General features: G+C 41.1%; 1 protein-coding gene across 1 annotated transcript in view; it reads left to right on the forward strand.

Moving 5' to 3' along the window:
* VPS53 (VPS53 subunit of GARP complex) overlaps positions 1 to 24,370 on the forward strand; it is a 192,548-nt gene that overhangs the window by 142,716 nt on the left and 25,462 nt on the right. The window contains exons 17-19 of the mRNA XM_007937432.2: positions 849 to 927; positions 19,181 to 19,329; positions 23,271 to 23,340. Of these exons, the coding sequence (XP_007935623.1) occupies positions 849 to 927; positions 19,181 to 19,329; positions 23,271 to 23,340 (298 nt within the window). The remainder of the gene's footprint in view (positions 1 to 848; positions 928 to 19,180; positions 19,330 to 23,270; positions 23,341 to 24,370) is intronic.

Raw genomic sequence — 24,370 nt, forward strand, 5'->3', positions numbered from 1 at the left:
GAAGGTTGGGCAATCCTACTTCCGTAGTGATAACTGCCTCGGAAACCCAAGGAGGGGTCGCTATGAGTCGGGGCCGACTCGACGGCAAACAACAACAACATGATTGCTCATGTAGTAAAGTCTTCTTGGAATTTTTCTTTCCCTGGTAGTGTTTTTGTTATGATTAGTTCCTGTTCCACTAGCATTAAACAGGCTAGGAATGGACCAAGCTCCTGCTTTCAAATCAGTCACTGATTGAGGGAAAGTCAGAATTCTCTTCACTTTAAGTCATTTCTTCTTTTCCTCTTAACTTTTTTTTTCTTTTCCCATTCTGATTTAAACATTTTTGGGAAATAGATACTTTTGGAAGGAGAAGCAAAGACAGATTCTGGGGTTGCGATTAGAGAGACTTTATTGTTTTGGGGTGCTGTCAAGTCAATTTGCAAGCATAGTGACCCCATGTGACAGAGTAGAATTGCCCCATGAGGTTTCCTTTGTTGTTATTTTTATGGAAGTAGGTCACTGGATCTTTCTCCCATGAGGCTGCTGTGAGATGCCAACCTTTCAGTTAGCAGCCGAGCACTAAATATTGTACCACCAGAGCTCTTTATGGAGATTGGCCATGAAATTCTGTGTCTTGACTGGGTGAAGACATAGCCAAGTAGATCAGGACATGAAGCAGGAATGAAGAAAGAGCCATCATGCTTCTCTATTGTTGTTAATTACCTTTTGAGATAAAACTTGAGCTTTTCTGATGAAATGATATATCCAGGTTTTACACAGGTGCCTAAAACATTAGGACGAGGCTGTGTCAATCATTCAGAAAATCATTTTGAATGGGTGACCATGATAATTTGTTTCATTTGCAGTGTCATCTCTAGCAGTATTCAGTTGTTGGTTCAGGATCTTGATGGTGCTTGTGATCCTGCCCTGACTGCCATGAGCAAGGTAAGGTTATAGGAAGTGGCTTCTGATTAGACTTCTAAGAGTGGCTCCAGATGGTTGGCATTTTTTTTTTTTTTTTTTTTTTGTCCTTGCTGGTAGCTTAAAAGCTCTTTGGTGCTTAAAGTATCAGCTGGGAGTAGAAGGGAAAGACCTCCAAGAGTTACCTGAAACATTCAGTACTTAAAGCCCATTGCTTGCCCTTTTGGAATGAGACAAGGACCAAATGTGTTTGGAAGTCTAAAGGAGATACCTTTTAAAAAAAAAAAAAATTATTGTGATTTGGGTGAAAATTCACAGAGCAAATTCACTTTCCATACAGCATCTTACATACACTTTGTGTCATGACATTGACTGCACTTTCCAACAATGCAACAGCTCTACTGCCACTCCTCTGCATAGTTACCTCTTCCCAATGTCCTTCCCTGCCATGCACTCCTGCCCCTCAAGCTGTCTCCCTGTGCATACACAGCCCTTCTATTCTCCCATGATTGATCTCTCCAAGGAGTGTAGCTACCTAATGGAAATGTTCAGCTCATATGCCTGTCTTTTGCTTGGCTGGAAGCCACGGGAGTGGGTTCAATTCCAGACCTGACGGGCAACGAGGGACCATAGTCCAGTGGTTCTACCAGGCTCTTTCAGACCAGCAAACTTAGTCCCTTTTATTAAATGATTTTGAGTTTCATTCCACATTGTTCTCCCACTCTGTGCAGGATCTCCTCCGTAGATCCCCCTCCGAGTGGTTGACGGTGGCTGGGCATTGTTCTCCCACTCTGTCCAGGATCTCCTCCGTAGATCCCCCTCCGAGTGGCTGACAGTGGTGGCTGGGCACCAACTAGTTCTTTTGGTCTCATAGTTCTGTAGGCTGAGGATTGCATGGTGTGCCAGTCCCTTGGACTAATTGTTTCTGTGAATCTTTGGTTCTCTTCATTCTTCTTTGCTGTGGACGAGGAGAGACCTATCGTTGCATCTAGATGGCCGCTTGGAAGCTTTTAAGATCCCAGTCACTATTCGCCAAAGTAGGATGTGGAACGTTGTTTTTGTGTAGTATGTTAGAGGAATTGAGCTTGATGCCCCTTGCAACTATGGTCCCAAGCCCACATGTCCAACTATTCACTCCCTTTGGGCAGCTGGCTATGGCCAAGAGGTGACTACAACCTTGTCCCTTGTCAATTCTACTATATACCTGGGAATTCTTACCAATACACTTGTAGAAACATTGTCTGAGAACCCTATACACAATCATGGGCACACTCCCCTCTGCATAGACATACCTAATAGTTCAGCCTGTCCACCCATCTATCCACCCATATATCCACATTTGCCTTCACAGACAATGTAGTACTGTATGTGCAAAATGATTCATCTTTGTTGTCTGTACCTCCCATTTACCTCTCTATCTTCCTCTTCCTCAGTACCACCGTGTTCATCACTCACATTTGGTACATTGCCCTTCTCTTCACCCAAGTCAATACTTGTCTTTACCTATCTAACAGAGTTCTCTCCCCTCTCCTCCCACCCCTGGTAACCAATAAAGAAAATTTCCTTCCATATGTAAACCCTTTCTTGACTTTTTACAATAACAGACTAATACAATATTTGTCCTGTTACTGAGTTCTTTCACTCAGCATAATGTCCTCCAAGTTCATCCACATTGTGCAGTGTTCTGCTGATTCTACGTTTTTGTTTAGGGTTGCATAGTATTCTGTTGTGTGTATGTACCATAGTTTGGTTATCCATTCTTCTGTTGATGGACATGTAGTTGTTTCAATCTTTTGGCTATTGTAAATAGTGCTGCGATGGACATGGGTGTGCATGTATCTGTTCTTGTCCTGGCTCTTACTTTTTTAGGATATATACCTAGTAATGGAATTGCTGAGTCAAATGATATTTAGAATTCCAACTTTCTAAGGAATCTCCATACTCCTTTCCACAGTGGTTGTATCATTTTACAGTCCCACCAGCAATGTATGAGAGTCCCAATCAGGAAATGTCTTTGATTAGCATTTGACACATGTTGATTAAGGTGCGCCTGACACAAGCCATGATATTTTCAGTCACCTCATATGCGTGTGAGAGCTGGACAATGAATAAAGAAGACCAAAGAAGAATTGATGCTTTTGAGATGTGGTACTAGAGAAGAATTCTGAAAGTACCATGGACTGCTGAAAGAACTAATAAATCTGTCCTGGAGGAAGTGCAGCTAGAATGCTCCTTGAAAGTGAGAATGGCCAGACTTTGTCTCACTGGCTTTGGTCATGTTGTCAGAAGGGACAATTCCCGGAGAAGGATGTCGTGCTTGGTAAGGTGGAGGGTTGACGAAAGAGGGAAAGGCCCTCAACGAGATGGATTGACACAGTGGCTGCAGTGATGGGCTCAAGTCTGTCAGGGATCACAGAGCTGGCATGGGCCCTGGCGGTGTTTCATTCTGTTGTGCACAGATAGGGTCGCTATGAGTTGGAGACAACTCGACAGAACCTAACAGCAGCAACACCATGTTGAAAATCTTAATGTGGTCTCACCAGAAGGGGTGTGTTTGTTAATACTTAAAGCATTCATTCTCGGACTCATTCATCAATCTTGCATCTCTTTTCCAATTCTTTGTGAATGCTGGGGCCAATGCAGGATTATTTTATTAGGATTGTAGACTCTGGTTTTCTAACATCATGGTGGATTTCAGCCTCTAGTCCCATTTTTGGCATTTACATGTGCTGTTGCTTGTTGCTATTTGGATTTTAAGTGCCCATGTCTTCTCTTCCCAAAAGAATGTAAATTACTTAAGTGCATGAACCGTGTTTTTATGAACCACACTCTACACTCATATCTTTGATAAAGAAGACTCTTATGCTTTAGATTAATTAAGTTGGAGGTATGCATTTCTTCATTGACTTCTAAGCCAATTTCTAGAGCAAGAGTCTGCAAACTACAGCCTATTGCCCAAATCTGGCCTACTTCCTGTTTTCATAAATAAAGTTTTATTGGAACACATCTGCACTCATTCATTTATGCATTTCTGTGTGTGCTTTTGTGCTGCAACAGCAGAGTTGAGTATGTATGACAGAGACCATATGGTCCACAAAGACTTAAAATATTTACTGTCTGGCACTGTTCAGAAAAAGTTTGCCAACTCCTCTTTTAGATTCTTGGGCTCTTATAACATTCTTGCAAATTCTGGAAAAAGAACTTCTCCAGAGCATACTGGCCAATAGCAAGTTGCAATAGAAAGAACATTAGCTCTGGAAGCAGACAGACCTAACTTTTCCAGTTTTTCCTTCAGAGATGTTGAGCAAATGACCTAACCTCTCTGGGCTCAAGTTACCTCATCTGAGGAGTACAGATATCTGCCTCCCAGAGTTGTCATGAGGATGGAACATGAAGAGAGTGACTGGCCTGGTGCCATTCACATAATAAATGCTCAGTAAACACTAGTTTCCTTTCTTTCTTGTCAGGAGCAGTGGCATGTCACAAGATCGTGTAAGAAGACATTTAGTCTGAATTTGGTTTTGCAGCAAATTGTAAATATTTAACAGAAATGCCACTAAAACCAAAAAGGTAGGCCTCGGGGTTTTATGGAGTGATGTGAGGAGTCCCGGAATAGCCAGTGCCAGTTTCTATTCCAAAGGCCAGTCCTTTGACAAGTCAAATCTTGGTATGTCTTTCCCGTGTTCTCACTGTTTTAAGTGGAGAACTCTGAGCAGGCAAACTGAGGCCAATCTATTCTCTTAAAATAAAGGCAGGCATGTGGCTCTGAGGACTCATTTTGTAGGCTCTGATTACCCCCTCGCTGCTGGGGAACATTCACTGCATCCTGAATGTGATCTGTTCCAGCTGCTGCCTCGCCTGAACTGCCACACACTTGAGGTTGGAATGCAGCTGGTGAAAGAATTTTTACATTTACCCAAGAAAGAATGGGTTTTTGTTTTCTTCCCCCAGTAAAATAACACTTAGAGGGGGGTTAACACTCCAGGTGTTGCTTATAAGAACTGTCAGTTCATTACGTGGATTTCCCTCAAATTTCCCACCTCCCCCACCCTCCCTGCCACCCATTTCTCCCCCAGACCAATACTAGCAAATATTAACAGAGACCATACCTTCAGAATCTTTTGTTTATATCATAGGAAACCACAGACATAGGAATGCAGCAACTGGTAGGCCATTGCTTTTGTCTGAGTCTTCTGGAGTTCTCGCAGAATGAAATCCATGTGATGAAGATGACCAGATACAAACAAGCCTGGGTCACAAATTGATTCAGCATACACCTTCTGTTATTTGTTCCTGCATCCTGTTTTGTATAGTTTCTTCTAGGATTTTTTTTTAAAAAAAAAACTTCTGTTTTTTGATAATGATATGGCTGTCTCTGGTTCCATCATTTTTTGCCACTGTTGAATAGTTCAATTTGGAATCTACCCAGCCCAGTTCTGGGAGCTGCAAGACTGAGAAAGACATAGACTTTATGCCGAGGTGCTTTGATTCCAGTCAGTGTGGAGCAAGACGTGTGAAGTGAGAGGAGTGTCCAAAGAGGTGTAATATAGGCGTAAAGAAATAAGTACCCTAAAAAGAGCACAAAATACACCCTCTGCGTGTGGCGACCGGGAAAACCTTCATAAGCAAGTGGCATTTGAAATAGATCATGAAGGACGGAGATGTTTCGAGCAAATTTGAGATTAGGAAGGCATTCTGATGAGAGAAACAGTGTAAGCAAAGAGGTGGAGTTAGGAAAGCTCAAGAATTTTGTCAGAATTGCCAGCCTCACTAAATATTTTTGGAATTCCAAAGTCTGTCTGTACTTGGACTTAGAGGATCAAGGTTGGAAACAGAACTGCCTTCAAAGGGTTTGTACTCTAGTGGGGAAAAAAGTTAAGAGTAGCCAATGGTACGAATAAGCATCTTTTATAGATAGTCAGAAAAATGAGTGGTGGCCTTCCCAAGTGGAATGGATTTGTTGAATGATTCCAAGTTGATGGAATGGGGTTTCCTTGAAAAGATAAATCGAGTCAAGCAATTTGATTATGTTGCTCTCCTGGGAGGAGACCTCGTTCTCATGAGATGCACCCCGTGACCTCCTCCTTGGTTGGTGTATAGGCCTTTTGTTATTTGTTAACTTCACTATTTGATCACCACATGTTCTGCCACTCTTGTGCATACAGCCCTATGCTCCAGCCACTGACCTTCCACTTCCAGTTCCCTGAATGTGGATTGCATTTTTGTACTTCCATACCTTTTCACATTCTTTTTGGGTTTTTTTTAAATGCGTAGAATTCTTTTCCTTCTTCTGTATGTCCAACAGGCAGTTCAGATGTTACCTTCCTTTTTTTTTTAATTGAGATGTAATTCACATACCATAAAAATTATCCTCATCCTATTATAGCGCACAGTTCAGTGATTTTTGTATATTCACAAGCTTATGCAACCATCACTACTATCTAATTCCTGAACAACTTCACCCCAAAAAGAAATCCTGTACCCATTAACATTCATTCCCCATTCTTCTCTTCTCCTAAGTCCTGACCATTACTAATCTATTTTCTGTTTTATGGATTTGCCTATTCTGGACATCTCATATAAAGGAAATCATATAATATGTGGTCTTTTGTAACTGGCTTCTTTGACTCAGCATGTTTTCAAGGTTCATCCATGTTGTAGCATGTAACGGTACTTAATTCCTTTTTATACAAAAAAAACCCAAACCCAGTGCCATCAAGTTGATTGCAACTCAGAGCAGAACTACCCCTTAGAGTTTCCAAGGCTGTAAATCTTTACAAATACGGACTGCTGCATCTTTCTCCCATGGAGCAGCTAGTAGGTTCAAACCACTGATCTTTTTATTTATTTATTTATTTTTAAAAAATTTCTTGTGAAAGTTTACAGAGCAAATTTGTTTTCCATATAGCAGTTCATATACATTTTGTTTCATGACATTGACTGCAGTTCCCCACAATGTAACAGCTCTCTGCCCACTTCCTCCTTGTAGTTACCTCTTGCCCATGTCCTTCTTTCTCTGCATCCCTGGCCCCTGAGCTATCTCCCTGTGCAAATATTGCCCTTCTGTTTTCCCATGAGGACTCATTCCAAGGAGTGTATCTATCTAGTGTAAATGTTCAGCCTATATGCCCGTCTATTATTTGGCTGGAAGCCATGGGAATGAGTTCAATTCCAGGCCTGAAGGTAACTAGGGGCCATAGTCTCAAGGGTTTCACCAGGCTCTTTCAGACCAGTAAGCCTAGTTGTTTTGTTGTTTTTTTTTTATGATTTTGAGTTTTGTTCCACATTATTCTCCCACTCTATCCAGGATCTCCTACATAGATCCCCCTCCAAGTGGTTGACAGTGGTAGCCGGGTACCATCTAGTTCTTCTGGTCTCAGGGTCAAGTAGGTGGAGGTTCTCATGGTCCACTAGTCCCTTGCACTAATTGTTTCCATACATCTTTGGTTTCTTTGTTTTTCTTTGCTCTAGATGAGGAGAGATCTATTGTTGCATCTAGATGGCTGCTTGCAAGCTTTTAAGACCCTAGTCCCTACTCACCAAAGGAGGATCTAGAACAATGTTTATGTGTAGTATGTTATGCCAGTTGAACTTGAGAAGCCCCGTGACCATGGTCTCAAGCCCACAGATCCAGCAACTCACTCCATCTGGGTGAGCTTCTGACCTTTTGGTTAGCAGCCCAATGCCTTAACCACTGCATCACCACAACTCCTTAATTCCTTTTTATGGCTGAACAATATTCCATTTTGTTTATCCATTCATCAGCTAATGGACATTTTTCTTGTTTCTCCTTTTTGGCTATTATGAGTAATGCTGCTATGAATATTTGTGTACAGATTTTTATGTAAACATATACTTTATTTGTTTGTCAACATACATTTTCAATTTTGGGGATATGTATCTAGGAGTGGAATTGTTGGGTCATATAGTAAGTCTATGTTTAACATTTTTAGGAACTGCCAACTTTTCCAAAGTGACTGCACCACTTTACAATCCTACCAACAGTGTACAGGAGTTCTAATATCTCCACATTCTTGTTATTATCTTTTTTTTTCCCCCCTCTTAATTATAGCCATCTTAGTGGGTTTGAATTGTTATCTCAGTGGGATTTTGGTGTGTATTTCCCTAATGACTAATGATGTTGAGCGCCTTTTCATGTCCTTTTTGGCCATGTGTATATCTTCTCTGAAGAAATGCCAATTCGAATCTTTGCCCATTTTTAATTTAAATTGTTTGTCTTCTTGTTGCTGAGTTGTAAGAGTTCTTCATATATTCTGAATATTAGATCCTCATCAGTTATGTAATTTGCAAGCATTTTCTCCCATTCTGTAGGTTTTTTCAGTGTTCTAACAGTTTTTTTTATTACTATTATATATATGTATATGTATATGTGTGTGTATATATATATACACACACATGCATATATGTATATATAACAAAGTATTTGCCATCCCAACACTTTTTACATTACAATTCAGTTACGTTAATTACATTTCTCATGTTTGCTCAGGGAGCACTGGGCTTCTGTTAAGGATGATGGAAAATTTTGGAAATAGATAGTAGTGATAGATGTGCAGCATGACAGTTTTCTTTTGAACAGCAGAAAATTTTAATTTTGATGAAGTTCATTTTATCTATTTTTTTCTTTTGTTGCTTGTGCTTTTGGTTTATATCTAAGAAACCATTGCCTCATCCATGGTTACAAAGATTTACTCCTGTGTTTTCTTCAAAATAGTTTTATAGTCTTAGCTCTTACATTTGGGTCTTTGATCCCTTTGGAGTTCTTTTTTGTATTTGGTTCACCTTCATTCTTTTTCATGTGGCTACCCACCTATCTCAGCATCAGTCATTAATAAGACTTCTCTTGTGCCATTGAATTATCTTAAAACCTTTGTCAAAAATCAATTGTGCATAAATATATGGGCTTATTTCTGAATTCTTAATTCTATTCCATTCATCTTTAGGTCTACCTTATGCCAGTACCACACAGTCTTGATTACTGTAGCTTTATAGTAACTTTTTTTAAATGGATTTTATTATTATTATTATTGAAATATAATTTATGTACAGTGAAATACACAAAACTAAAGTGACATGGGTCAATGCTTTTTTTTTTTTTTTTGCAGTGTTTCCTCCCCTCCCTTCCCACCCCTGGTAACCAACAAAGAAAGTTTCCTTCCATATATAAACCTTTCCTTGACTTTTTAGCTTTGTAGTAACTTTTGAAATTGGGAAATATGAGTGTGTTAATGTTGTTGTTCTTTTTCAAGATTGTTTTGTCTGTCCTGGGTTCCTTGCAATGTCTTCATCTTTTGTCCCACCTGTTTCTCCTTTAAGACACCAGAGTGCTTAAACCACCTTTTACTTTGTTATAGGACCTATTACAATTATTTTTGTATCTCTGTCTCTCCTATTAAATTCTGAACAACTTGAGGACTGTGTTTACTCATTTTTGGATCTCCAAAACTTGATTAACAGTAGTACTCCCTGAATGGCTTTGAAGGTAAAGAAGGCAGAAAGAAGAGAAAACTAAAGAACTGTAGATACCTACTGATCAAAGAATGGTGACCAAGTGAAAAATAGATAGCTCCTGAGTGGAGCTGGGAGGTGCACAACAGGAGACTTGGGCATCTTTGTAGGAGATGGCAGAGCAGTAGAGTCCCCTGAAATCTTGAGGGTCACACGAGTGTTGGTGACGAAGTGCTGCTCCTCAGTGGTACTTAATAGCAGGACTTCTTTCTTAAACAAATAGCTGATTGAAGAAAGGTCAGAATTAGGAAATGCCTACACCCTGCTACTAGCACCCCTGGTCAAGGACAAGACCCCTGTTGTTGGACAAGGAGAGGAAAACAAAGACCATCAAAGAAAACATATGCAGGAACTGTCTTTAATAGGCAGGCTCAGAAGAGGGAAGCAAAATAAGAGAATTTATAGGCCCTCTGAGACTATCAGTTTGAGATACGCATTACAATAGTGTTACTGATAAGTCCTGTTAAAGTTACCTTTGAGACCACTTCTTCCTCCCATATTGCATCATTTCTTAAGTGAGTTTCAAATCCAACATTCAAATGCATTACCCAACACCCAAATGTATTATCTTATTTAATTTTCACAATAAATTTATGAGATAGGTATATTTCTTTCACCTTTTACAAATAAGGAAACTCAGATTCAGAGGTTAAGTCATTTGTCCAAGGTCTCTTAGCTAGAATGTGGCAGAGCCAAGATTCAGACTCAGGTCTGTCTCTATGTAGGATTGTACCACATCGTACAGAGTAGGTCCTAGTATCCTTCTTAGGCAAATGGGGAAACTGAGGCAAACTCAGGTGAAGTAATTTGTGTAAAACACAAGCACAGTAATAAGGTAATATGTACCCACTACTGCAAGGTTCACTTGCATTTTCATGCTTACTTGATTTTGAGTTCTTCAAGCATTCATAATCGTCATGTTTGATTCTGGCTTCATTTTTTCTTGGTCTGACACCATGACTTTCCTACAGGGGAGAAAATGTGGTGAGCCAACCCAAGTATTCCAGTATAATTTTCAGTCTTAGTTTTCCCCGCAAACTAGTGAATTGTCATTCTGGTGTGTGTGTTTGTCTTCTTTTTCATAATATGCTCAAAGTAAAAAAAAAAAAAAAAACTTTGTAGTGGTGAAGCCAGAAGTCAAGCCCAGCCCCTGATTCTGGAAAAGGCAGTTGTTCAGAGGTTTTGAAGAACTCTGTCTTTTAAATGTAAATTTGCAAATCCTTAGGAATTTTAGTATGCCTGATTATGGTTTTACAAATAGGATATTTAAAAACTGTGACCTCCTTAAGGGACCTTTGGTCCTCTTCTCACTATGTCTTTTTTCCTAGGGCCACTCACTGTCACTGGGTTGAAAGAATCTAAATCTTTGTCCAAAATCAAATACACTTAGGTTTTTGCCCATTAATGGTAGTTTTAGAAAAAACAGAAAGAAGAAACTGAACAAATCTAATTTCCTTGTAGTCTGACATGTAATTTCTATTAGGTATCAGGATTGGGAACATGTACTAATTTAGAAGGCTGCATTACTGTCCCCCAAAGACATTTTGGAATAGCTAGAACAGCCCTCAAATCTGCTCTCATTTTCCTTAGTCATTAAAATGCAGATCTAATGCAGGAGGCCCACAGGACTCCAGGTTAAGAAATCCTCAAGTTCACTTTCCAGCTATAATCAAAGCACATCCTCCTTTTTTCATAAAAACTATTTTCTTCATTATGACAAAAATAAATCATCTGCTTTGCAGAAAACACAGATGACAAAAAGCAGAAAATTCAAGTCACCTGCAATTCCTATTAACAGATACATTTCTTTCAGTCTTTCTTTTTATACATATGTTTTAAAAATAAAAATCGGCTTGGACTTTATTTTTCAAAATAAAAAACATAACTTAATGCTATTTTTGTTGTTGTTGTTCTAATGAGCACATACCCTCCTGATATTACTGTTCACTTTATAAGCCTATCGTTTAACTGAAAGTTGAGCCACGGGGGTAAGTTCAATTCCAAGCTTGAACAGTGTCTAAAGACTATAGTCTTAGAGGTTCCACCAGTCTTTATCAGACCAGTGAGTGTGAGCTTTTTTATGATTTGGAGTTTTGTGCCATATTTTCTCCCTCTCTAGCTGGCATCTCCTGTTGTGATCCTTTTCAGAGTGGTCAGTGGTGGTAGCCAGGCACCATCTAGTTCTTCTGGTCTCAGGGTCATGGAGGCTGGGGTCATGTGGGCCGTTAGCCCTTTGGACCAATTGTTTCCTTGCATCTTTGATTTTCTTCACTCTTCTTTGCTCCAGATGAGGAGAGTCCAATATTTGCACCTTAGGTGGCTGCTCACAAGCTTTTAAGACCTCAGTTGCTATTCACCAAAGCAGGATATAGAACATTGTCTCTGTAGACTCGGTTATGCCAGTTGACCTTAGTGTCCCTTGAGACTGCAGGCCTGAGCTCCCATACCCAGTGACTCATTCCCTCAAGGTGTCTGATTATGACTAAGAAGTTTACATAACTTTGCCCTCTGTGTTGCACTACTACATTCATGGATATATTTGCAGCTCATACAAATACGTAGGTAGAGATATACTATGTAAAGACAACGAAGGTGAATATTAATGCATAATCGTGCAATAACAGGAGCTGTCTATGAGCTTAACAGGTGGGAAGGCAAATGGGACTACACCCCCAAATATATATAGGTTTGACAGAGGATATATCTACTTTCATACTACTTTGTAACCTGTTTTTGTCACTTAGCAGGTTATAATACTTTTCTGTGTCATTAAATCTAGAGCCATAATATTTGTAGTGATTACATAGTGATACATAGTACAGACTATTAATACAATCTTAACAACAGCTAACATTTATTATAGAATTAGTGTGTGTTTGGTACTATGTTAAAAGCATTCCATGCATCATCTCTTAATAATGGCATAGATTACTATCATAATCCCAATTGTATAGATGAGAAAACTAAGGTTCAGAGAGGTTAGCTAACTTGCCCAAGTCACAACGCTTAGAAGGTCACACAGACAGTGTTAGAACTGAGATGTCATCACCTTCATTTCTATAATCTCCTGCTTCCCTTAAAATGTATTTAACTGGTTTACTTTTGATAATTATTAAGGTTATTTCCAGTTTTTCACAGTTAAAAATAGTCTGGCAATGGACATCCTCATGTCTGTGTCTTTTTCTGAACATTCATAATTATTCACTTCATTTGCCTTAAGGGGTGTTGCAGAGCTCAAAGGTCACATAAAACTCTAAGGTTTTTAGATCTTTTCAGATTGCTTTTAAGAAAAGTTGTACAAATTCCCCTTCCTATCAGCCAAGTGGTAAATGGTGAAACATGTCTTTTCTTAAGGCCTCTCTATTCTGGATCTTCTTGAGTTTCTTTCTGAAGTTAAGGAACATGTGTCCTTGAGAGGTAAAGGGAGATGTTCCTTCCTCCTCCTTGTATCACTGTCACTGCGTCCACACCATCTACAGCTGTTCAACCTCATTCGACACCAAGATTTTGCTTGTCCCAGTTCCCCCAGCAGATTTCAAGTTCAGTTAGGGTGGTAACGGCTTCTTTTGGAAAGAAGCATTATAAAGTGGGAAGATCATGGCCTTTAGGTTAGACAGAATGAATGCATGTGTGTATGTGTGTGCATGAATGAGTAATGAGTGCCTATGTGCATGCATGAGTGTGTGTGTGCATGCGCGCTTGCGCACATGCCTCAGTGAGGACCATTGCTGGGGACCAGTGGCCCGGTAGCCTAAACCATAGCACCAGACCCTGATTGCCACGTTTCCCTCAGTCCAAATGTCTGACTCTCTGCTCTTACATATCTCTAATCCAGTGATCAAAATGAATAGATGAAAATTTAAATTTTCAGTTGAGGAAAATTACTTTCTCAAGAGACCTCTTTCTAGGCCTTCTATAGCCACAGAAAAACACGTTCCGTAGTAAGCTGGTTGTGGATCACTGCTCTCTGATTAATGGTTTGGGCAGAATCCTCTGCTGCAGTGGTCTTGCTCTGGGAAAAGTGCTTGTCTCCCATACCCTCCCTGTGAAATGTCAACCCAGACCAGGCACACCCGTCGCAGGCAGCAGAACCCTGGGCCCATAATCCCTCCTCTGTGGTTAAATGGGGTGCTGTAGGCTCGGGGCATTATCATCTTGATCATTTCCTTGCTTGCCCCTTCTAGCCACTCTGCATCTTAGTTATCACTTCTTCTGCAAACTGGATTTCTTGTTTATGTAGTACCAATTGAACATCATCTGGTATTCACCCCCACCCCAAAAACAAAAGGAAAAACTTTAAGGGTGGAAGGGTAAATTTTAAATGTCAAGTGCAAAGCTTGACTGGAAAACTTGGAGTAATATTTCTGCTGATGGCTTTTCATGATGTTTGTTCTTCCAGTGCAAGCTACTGTTTGTTTCCTTTTTTGAAAGAGGCCTTTGCTTGGTCACTGTACAGTTTGTTAGCTTCTCCTTGAGAGACAGGACTTGTCTTGAACTGAGACCCAGTTAAGTGATTCTTTTATTTCTTTCTTTCATTTTTAAAGTGCTGTTAATCTTAAAAAAAAAAAAAAAAAAAAAAACCTAAGTGTCTAGGAAGTAGTTTTGTGTAGTGTTTGGGCTTTAGGTAGACCTCGATTGTCCCAGCTCTGCATTTACCAGCTGTGTGACTTGGGGAACGTTACCTAACCTCTTTGAGCTTTTTTTTTTAAATTGTGGTAAATATACATATAACAAAAAGTTTCCATTCTAACCATTTTTAAGGTACAATTCAGTGACATTATTTACATTCCCTATGTTGTGCTACTATCACTACTATCCTTTTCCAGATATTTAACATCACCCTAAATAAAAACTCAGTATCGTTCAGCAATAATGCCAATTCCTTCTTTCCCCTATCCTCTAGGAACCACACATAAACTTTTGTATCTATTTATTTCCCTATTCTAGGTATTTCATATAAGTTGGATCATATAATATTTGACCTTTTGTGTCTGACTTATTTCACTTAACATACTGTTTTCAAGGTTCATCCATGTTGTAGGATGTATCAGAATTTCATTCATCTTTATGACTGAATAATATCCTGTATATTATTCTACATTTTGTTTATCCATCCATCTGTTGAAGAAAATTTGGATTGTTTCCACCTTTTGACTATTGTGAATAATGCTGCCATAAACATTGGAGTATCTGTGTCCCTATTTCCATTTCTTCTGGGTACATACCTAGGAGTGGAATTGCTGAGTCATGGTAGTTCTGTGAACTTTTTGAGTTTCCTCATCTACAAGATTGTTGTGAGAACTAAACGAGATCACTTATGAATAACAAATGTTGTTGTTGTTGTTGTTTGCCATGGAGTTGGACCTGACTCATAGCGAACCTTCCTTGGGTTTCCCAATCAGTATCACTATGGAAGTAGATTGCCCAACCTTCCTTCTGAGGAGTGGCTGGTAGGTTTGAACCACCAGACATCTGGTTAGCAGTCAGGTGCTCCCTGAGAATAACAAATGAGGTGATATATATATATTTTTTTTTTTTTAATTAATTAATTTTGCCAGGCATAGTGGCCTGTACATGGTAGGACCTAACATAGGTACCTTGGGCAGTTCAAGTTACAGCCCAAACCTAAGTCATCTAGAATGGATGATGGCTGTCATCAAACCATCTGAGGCAATGACAAGGCAGAACAATGCTGACTATATCTTGCATATGGAATAATTTTTTTTTTTTTTAAAGTAAAAGCAATATCAACTTTCATTGTTCTCTAATACTTTAAATCACTCTTTTACTTTGTTAAGCTGACTGAAATTTAAAATCGTGAAACCACTTGACTTGTGGTAGTATTTCTCTTTATTTGACCATTGGGGTCATAACTGGCTAAAGTATTAAAGCAAATCAGATATTTTCACATACATTTCCATTTTAGACACATCCTGACATGGCCAATGAATATGAAGACATGTTAGATTCTATCCATACATAACCAATGGGAACTTGAAGAAGTCCCAGTTCCCACACTTGTTCTTCTTGCTTCAGAATTGCTTTGTAACTAATGACAGGATATGTCACCACCTCCATTTCTGGTCACCTGTTAACAGAGAACTGTAATATTCAGATAATTGTTTATAAATTGTAATATAAAATTTTGCCAACTTAGAAAGCAGTAGTCATTATTATGGAAGAGCTTCATTCATGTCAACTGAAGGGTGGGGGCCTTGGGCACTACCCAGGGCTTCTCAAGCTACTTCAAGTCTTGCTGTAGAGTTGAGAAGATGAAGTATAGACATTAACAACAGACATTAACAGCATCTGTCAATTTTGGCCTCACCCTGATGAGCTCATTCAAAATCACCTAGGAGACTCCTTGTTTGAGTAGGTCAGATCTTTAAGATCAAATGGAAAAGGAAGCCTCTTGAATGCTAAAAGGTAATGAGGAAAATATTACACATAACCAAAGCATTAGAATATAAAGTCAGTTCATACTAGTCCTTTCTACTTTTTTACATGGATATTGAATGAAGAAGAATTGACGCCTTTGAATTACGGTGTTGGTGAAGAATATTGAGTATACCACGGACTGCCAGAAGAACAAGCAAATCTGTCATGAAAGAAGTACAGCTGGAAAGCTCCGTAGAAGCAAGAAAGGCCAGACTTCATCTCTCGTGCTTTGGGCGTGTTATCTGGAGAAGGAGCTCGAGCTTGGTAGGGTAGAGGGTCAGTGAAAAAGGGGAAGACCCTGAATGAGCTGGACTGACAGAGCGGCTGCAGCAGTGGGCTCAAGCCCAGCAAGGGTTGTGAGGACGGCACAGCACGGGCAGTGTTTCCGCCCTATTGTACACAGCTGTGCTGAGTTGAAACCAACTCAGTGGCACCTAACAACAGCAGCAACTGTTCTTTGGGGTTTTTTGTTTGTTTGTTTTAATTTTTATTGTGATTTGGGTGAAAGTTTACAGAGCAAATTCACTTTTCAAACAGCGGCTCACATATACTTTGTCTCATGACATCGACTGCAATTTCCCACAATGCAACAGCTCCCCTCCCACTTCCTCCCCATAGTTACCTCTTCACTGTGTCCTTCTCTCCCATGCACTCCTGCCCCCTGAGCTGTCTCCCTGTGCGTACATGGTTTCTCTATTCTCCCATGATTGATCTCTCCAAGGAGTGTATCTACCTAATATAAATGTTCAGCTCATATGCCTATCTTTTGTTTGGCTGGAAGCCACAGGAGTGAGTTCAATCCCAGACCTGAAGGGCAGCTAGGGGTCATAGTCTCAGGGGTTCCACCAAGCTCTTTCAGACCAGCAAACCTGGGCCCCCTTTTTTTTTTCTTTTTAAGAATTTTGAGTTTTGTTCCACTTTGTTCTCCCACTCTATCCAGGATCTCCTACATAGATCCCCCTCCGAGTGGTTGACAGTGGTAGCCGGGCACCATCCCGTTCTTCTGGTCTCGTAGTCTTATAGGCTGAGGATTGCATGGTGTGCCAGTCGCTTGGACTAATTGTTTCCTTCCTTCTTTGGTTTTCTTCATTCTTCTTTGCTCTGGATGAGGAGAGACCCATCATTGCATCTAGATGGCTGTTTGCAGGCTTTTAAGATCCCAGTCGCTACTCACCAAAGTAGAATGTGTAACAGTGTTTTTGTGTAGTATGTTATGCCGACTGAGTTTGATGTCCCCTGCAACTGTGGTCCTGAGCCCATAGGTCCGACTGCTTGCTCCTCGTGGGTAGCTGGCTGTGGCTAAGAGGTGACTACAACCTTGCCCCTTTCAGCTCTACTATATTCCTGGGAATTGTTACAGAACATCTAAATACACTTGTAGAAACATTGTCTGCCAGTACTATTCATGGTCTTGGGCACACTGCCCCCTGCATAGACATACCTAATAGTTCAGCCTGTCCACCCATGTATCCACCTGTATATCAATGTCAGCAGCAACTGTTTTTACAATGTTTGTTTCTATTTTTCCCCAATAAAAAATTAGAGATTTGTTTTCCTACCTGTAGTCTAGTTAATGAGACCTTGTATAAGACTCTCATGTCTCTAGGCCTTTTTTTATCTGTGAAATGAATATGGGTGGATGTCCCTTCCTGCTGTCTATGGTTCTGTACTCACACATATCTAAAAGCTTCCAGCATACAAATTTTTGCTGATTTGAGGAAACATTAGGACAAAGCATAGAGTCATTTGAGCTTCTCAGGGGCTGAGGAATCATCTGTGTACAATATGATTCCTTCAAACAAATCCTCTCAGTATTGAATTTTTTCTTCCCCCAAGGGCTCTATAAAAATAGTGTTTTCCTGCCAGAGACATCAAGGCCTCAGGACTACTGACTTCCTTCTATGAATATATTCTATGGTTTGTGGAGGATCTTTTTTGCAGACAGTCCAGTTTCTCCACGCATTCTAGCTCTTTGCAGGATTAGAGTGCCCATTCCCTGCAGCTTCAGGGCAGGCACCCATGCTGCCCCTGTTCACCTGATGATACCCAAGGGATAAGAAGTGCAACATCATCGCTTCTCTCTGTTTTCTAGAGTCCAGTGCTGCTACTGTTAGTTTCTGTCAAGTCAGATCCTACTCATGGCAACTCTGTGTCCAACAGAACAGAATACTGTCTGGTCCTGCACCATCCTCAGAATCGTTGCTAGGCTTGAGCCCACGGTTGCAGCCACTGTGTTAGTCCATCTCGTTGAGAGTCTTCCTGTTTCTCGCTGACCATCCTTTTCCAGCGACCTGTTCATCCTGACAACATGACCAAAGTACAAGAAGTGAAGTCTGGCCATTCTTGCTTCTAAGGAGCATTCTGGCCATACTTCTTCCAAGACAGATTTGTTCGTTCTTTTGGCAGTCCAGAATATTGAATATTGTTTGCTAGCACCATAATTCAAATGCATCAATTCTGCGATCTTCCCTATTCATTGTCCAGCTTTTACATGCAAATGAGGCAACTGAAAATACCATGGCTTGAGTTAGACATACCTTAGTCTTCGAAGTGACATTTTCCAGAGCATTTCCCCTAAGTCTCATTAGGTTGTTAGACTCAGGCCAAAGCAGTTCTCCCATTTGTGTTCATGTGGGACCACACGAGTCCTCTCAGTGACGTCCCTCTCTCCCCGCCCCTGTCAGCCACACAGTCCACTGTGCCTCCTTCCTGGCCTGTTCCCCATGCCACTGTCTTACCCTTTGATCTGTCCCTAGTGTTTGCTAGAGATCCTTTTTCCTCTCCCTTTGTTAAAATCCCAAGATAATCCTAAAAGTTTTAGGAGTCTGAGATTCTACACACACATATATCTTTCTTTATCATTTATTATGGAAAATTTCAAGTATATACACACGTAGAGAGAATGGTGTAATGAATCCCATGTATCTACCACCCAGCTTCACAATTCTTATTTCATCTATGCCCCTCTCCCTCAACTCCAAGTTATTTTGAAACAAATCTCAAACACCCTATAGCTTCAGAAGACAGCAACTTAGGTGGGAAGAGAAGGTTGTTTTAAGCATGAGGACTGGGGAGGGGAAGATGCCTGAGTTACACTTGGCTGTCAAGGACAGGGTGGGCACACTTGTTTTTATTCATGATTGGCCACTATAGAATGGATAGGGCCAACTCCCCAAAATAAAAGAGGCCACTTCCTGTGATAGCAAGCTATGGCCTTATTTTCTACTCCACCTGCCCCTCCCCCAATGGCAGGTGAAGCTGTTCTCCTGAGGAAGCTCTGAAGGCTTGCTCTGTCCTGTCTTTGTTTCAGATGCAGTGGCAGAATGTGGAGCATGTTGGTGACCAGAGCCCCTATGTCACCTCTGTCATTCTTCACATTAAGCAGAATGTCCCTATCATCCGTGATAACCTCGCTTCCACACGGAAGTACTTCACTCAGTTCTGCATTAAATTTGCAAAGTAAGTCCTGGTGCATTCTCAACAGTGGGTTATTTTTAATGTCACACTTACCACCCAGCATGCTCGCAATATAGGTGTCCCAACCATCCAGCTGGGGCTCATTCTGGTGCCTGCAGGCAAACTAATCTATACCCATAAGAAGCATAATCATAAAACTAAATCTGTTACTTAAAGTCATAGATAGCAGTACAAGCATTAACCACCTCAAGGCAAACAGAAACAAGTTGGGATCCTATTATTTTGAAATATGTGGATATGACTCCCCTCCATGGGTTTGGTTAATTAAAATTATTTTTCATTGATTTCATGTCTGCATTTTGTCTCTCCAACCAGATTATGCCAGCAGGAACTGTCAGTTCTCTTTCTTTTGAGCCCTCTCTTCCTTCCTCCCCATAGTACTTAGAACAGTGGCTGCCCGGGGTGCACATCCCAAATCTGGGGAAGGTACTAGACACTGGGAAGGGTGAGTCAGGGAGCCCCATCGCCAAGGTAGAAGAGTGAACAGTGAGCTGCATATCTTCCCGCATGTCTCGTGTGTGGCCATTTCTGGCTTGAGTTTTAAAAGAGGGAAATAGTTTGGTCCTTTGCCAATCAGCGTCTGGCTGTAGCCCTGTTTCCCCTGAGACCTGACAACGTAGAGGGTCAAAGTCTCCTCCGACCAATTACCAAACGAGCATCTTGGCAGACTTCTCAGGGAAGGGCTTCAGGAACATCAGCCCAGTCCAAGCTACTGTATTTAGGTGGTTCTCATCCAAGTCCCAAATGGTGAGTCAGAACTCCAAGTTTCTGTCTTCCCCAGATCTCTCAGTTTGTATTCAATTAGGGCTTTCCTCTCCATCACAAATAAATCCTTAAGGAGCAACAATTTTGGGGTGGCTGGGAGTGTTAGCTTCAAGTTCCAGATTGTCAAGAAAGGAGAATGGACTCTCCAAGGAGGCATTAATGTTTGCAGTGTGGCAGATGAGCCAGGAGTTGACATTCCCTCCACTCTCTGGGTGCTCATTAGTGTATGTTAAAAGCACTGTTGATAAATCACATTGTGACCTTCTCCATAACCACAGGTAGAAACACTGTCTCTAAAAATTTACTGTGCTTCAAAATCTTCCGTGTGGTCACACTGGGGTCTGCCTTAGCCAGCGTTAAAGTAAATGAGTAGTCTATTGACTTTGCTGGTCCCAGCATCAGCCTCACATTCTCTCAGAGCCCTCAGGGCCTTTTAATTTTATTACTAAGAACATATTGAGTGAGCTGGGAATAAGATATCCATCTCTCACATCTGGAAAAGTTCAACCTGTGATCTAGAAAGAGATGGGGCTATGAGAAGACCCTTTCTCAGCCCAGGCTAATAACCACCACCATCTTGATGGCTTGGAGAAGTCTTTGGAAGTTGCTCATCATACTACTAGGACTTCTCCCCCAAAGATAAAGTACTAATCCCTATCTTTTCCCCACCCTGCCTCCTGTAGCCTGGCACTCAGAGACATTTCAAGGGCACAGCCAGATCTCACTCTAGCATGAAGTAACTTAGGTTACAGAATGTGTGTTCAGTTGTGATTAGCCAGGAGTTCAGTCTCATGTTACTTATTTGGCCTGGCTGTGGTGTAGAATCCCTTCTAAATCATCCCTTATTTTTGCTCCCTTCTCATCAGCAGGCCTCCCCTAGATCTGATCTCTAGTGTGGCAAGTTCCTTCCCCCTTAACTTCCTTTCCTACCCCACCAATTCAAAGCTATAGCTATTCCTTTTGCTACCCATTGGTCTCTGAGGCAACAAAAACCTTTCCTGTTTAGACATCAAGATCAACTCCCATGGTTGAAACAGTAATTTGAACCTGATTTTCTTCCATTCAGTAACAGAGATGATAAGACCAACCTCTTACCGTGGCTGTAAACTTTCTGCTAAAGTGCTAGTACTAAGCTCGCATTCAAAAAGTGGTACCTGATGCCAGCATGAAGATATGTTTTATTATTCACTCAGCAGGCATTCATTAGAACACCTCCAGGGACCCAGACATAGAATTAAGTGCTTTAGCTTAATAGATGTGGTCGCCATCTTCATCTGACTTACAGTCAGGTGGAGGGAAGTAGACATGTAAACAAGTAAGTATAATAAAGTCGATTAGATATTAGAGTAGGGGTGGAGACACAAAGGAGAGAGGGGTCAGGATGCCTGAGAATGCCTAAGGAATAATTTCATAGAAGAGACATCCTGAGAGATGTTGTGTAATGACCCGTAAAGCCCTAGCAAAGGGTCTACCAGGCAGAAGGTACAGTGTAAACAAAGGCATGGAGGTATTCGATAGCTTGCTGATTTGTGGGATCTTAAGGAGCTCAACAGGATTGCTGCGTAGGGTGCCAGGGCTCAGAATAAAGAGACTGGGGTAGAGAATCAAGATCAAGGAAGGCCTTGTCTGCAGCCATTACAGTCAGGGGAGGGACTTGGTCATATTTGGAGTTGAAATAGACCCCTTTGGCAGTAGATGGATTAGGGAGAATGAGGCTAAAGGCAGGGAGACCAGTTAGGAAACTATTGAAAAAGTTCAAGTGAGAAATGATAAGGCCAGTAGCAGTGGGGATGAGGAGGAGGGGCTGGATATGAGAGAGGTTCAGGGGAAGAGTTGGTAACTGATTGGACTGATTGGATCACAGGGTTGAAGATGAGAGAGCAGTCTTGGGTAACTCCCCAGTTTTTAACTTGGCTGACTGAGTCAAGCGATGGTTTCTAGTCTACTGAGCTTGGATTGTTGGGTAGGGATTGAGTCTTGGATATGCTGGGGTTGAGGTGCCAGTGGGTCATTCCAGTGAGATGTCCAGTAAGTCATTGGATTACGGTATACAGGAAAAGATGTAGAGAGGGACAAGAAGATGGGGTCACAAGCCTGAAGAGTGAGGAAAGGTGCACGCAACTTTCTCTAAGCCTACAAAGTCTGCTTTCTTCCCATCGCTTCCTCCTTCGTCATGAGCCCTTATGATACCTCCTGGTCAGCTCCCTCTGGAACTTGCCTCAATTACAGGCACTTCTAGTTCCCACACCTTTTATTCTGCAGCAGTACAACCCCGCTTTGTCTGCTCCAGCCTCTACAATCTTTTCTAGAAAGCTCTCTGGACCTCTTGCAGTTATACCCTCCCTATTCCCCAGATGAGCATCATCAGTCCACCAGGTCCAGGTTGCCCTCCAGTCTCCAGTAGCTTGTTGAGATGTCATGTGTTTTGTTCCTTGATGTGACAGTTAACTCCCTTAGCAACCGTTTCCTATGTCATAGCAAATATAACTACCTCGTGCATATTCTGCTCTTTTATCTGTTAGGATGTTTTCTGCTACTAGTAATAGAAGCCCTGACTCAAACCAACTTATCCAATATGTGAATTTTTTATTTTATATAATAAGAAGTCCAGAAATAGGACAGATCCAGGGACAGTTGATTTGGTGGCTTAACAATGTCGTTAAGAACCTAAGTTCTTTTCTTTTCACGCCCTGCTATTCTTGGGGCTGGGTCATCCTCAGAATGGTGGTTCAGTGGCAGTTCTTGATGTTATTTCCAAACACAGCAATACTCTAAGGATGAAGAGAAAGCTTCACCCCAGTTGTGCAATGAAATCTTTCTGTCCAATCTGATTTTGCCAGCTTAGATGACGTTCCCATCCCAGAACGAGCAGTCACCCAGGCATGCAGTCCTCTGCCCGGCTGAGGGTAAGCAGAACTCACCTGTGTAGGTTAGAATGGGATCAACTTTCCCAGCATCCCAAGCCATGTGTACGTAAGCAAAAGCAGGCCTTTGTTTGGAAGGTAAAAGAAGGCAGTGGATGGTGGTAGGCAGCAACTATATCTGTCTTCACTTAGGGAAGTAAGTAGGGCCTTAAAAAAAAAAAAGAAAAGAAAGTTTATGTAGCTTTTTACTAAAAAGAGAATAAACCTAATTTGTCACTTACTTTTTATCCACAGCTCCTTCATTCCCAAGTTCATCACCCACCTCTTCAAGTGCAAGCCAATTAGCATGGTGGGAGCAGAACAGGTAAGTGGAGAAATTGGAAGGGCCTTTGCTTTACAGCTTTGCCATAGACCAAACCTATATCCTTCTCTTATAAATCTTATAAGTGTACTGCGGAGAAATAAAAGGGCTCATTTCACCTGTGTGGGAACAATACAGGGACTGAGCTGCTGCTTTCTTACCTCATTCACCTGTTTATTTAAAATATTTTTGTTGAGCACTTACTAACCACCAGGCATTGTTCTCAGTGTAGGGCATATGCCACAGTGAACAAGACAGAACTGTCTGTCCTGCATGGTGCTCACATTATAGGAAGAATAGATGATAATACATAAGTTAACAGATAAACTGGAAGATAATTTTAACTGAAATTGAGTAGTCCGAAGCATGTAAAACTAGATTATGTGGAAGAATGTCTTAGGAGTGGAAGAGAGTAATGACTATACTTTTTATTGTGATTTCAGTGAAAGTTGACAGAGCAAATTGGTTTGCCATTCAACAGTTCATACACATTTTGTTTTATTGATTGATTACAGTGCCCACAAAGTAACAGCACTCCTCCTGCTTTCTCCCTATGTTTTACCAAGTTAAGGACTTTTGATTAGAGGTCAGAGGAGGCTTCTCTGAGACCTGGGGCTTGAGAAGGAGCCCCTTGTGTGAAGGAAGACCTGAGAGAAAGGTGTTCCAGGCAGATGAGCAGCAAGCATAACGGCTCTGATATTTTGGATTCCCTAGTGGCTAAGGAACTCTGGTGATGTAGTAGTTAAGGCATTTGGCTGCTAACCAGAAGGTTAGTGGTTTGAACCCACCAGCCACTCCATGGAAGAAAGATGAGGCAATCTGCTTCCATAAAGATTTACTGCCTTGGAACCCCAATGAGACGGTTGCTATGAGTCAGAATTGACTTGATAGCAATGAGTTGCTTTTTTTCTTTTTCTTTTTGAGGGCTGGGGCAGAGACCACTTAAGAGTTACAAGCAAAGAAAGGCTTAGCATTTTAGTATTGAGAAGCTCTGCTCATCTCACCCAAGATGCCTTACCTGATTAGCCACACT

This window comes from Orycteropus afer, unplaced genomic scaffold (genome assembly GCF_000298275.1).
Source record: "Orycteropus afer afer isolate SDZICR_OR568_19922 unplaced genomic scaffold, OryAfe1.0 scaffold00042, whole genome shotgun sequence".
Lineage (NCBI taxonomy): Eukaryota > Metazoa > Chordata > Mammalia > Tubulidentata > Orycteropodidae > Orycteropus > Orycteropus afer.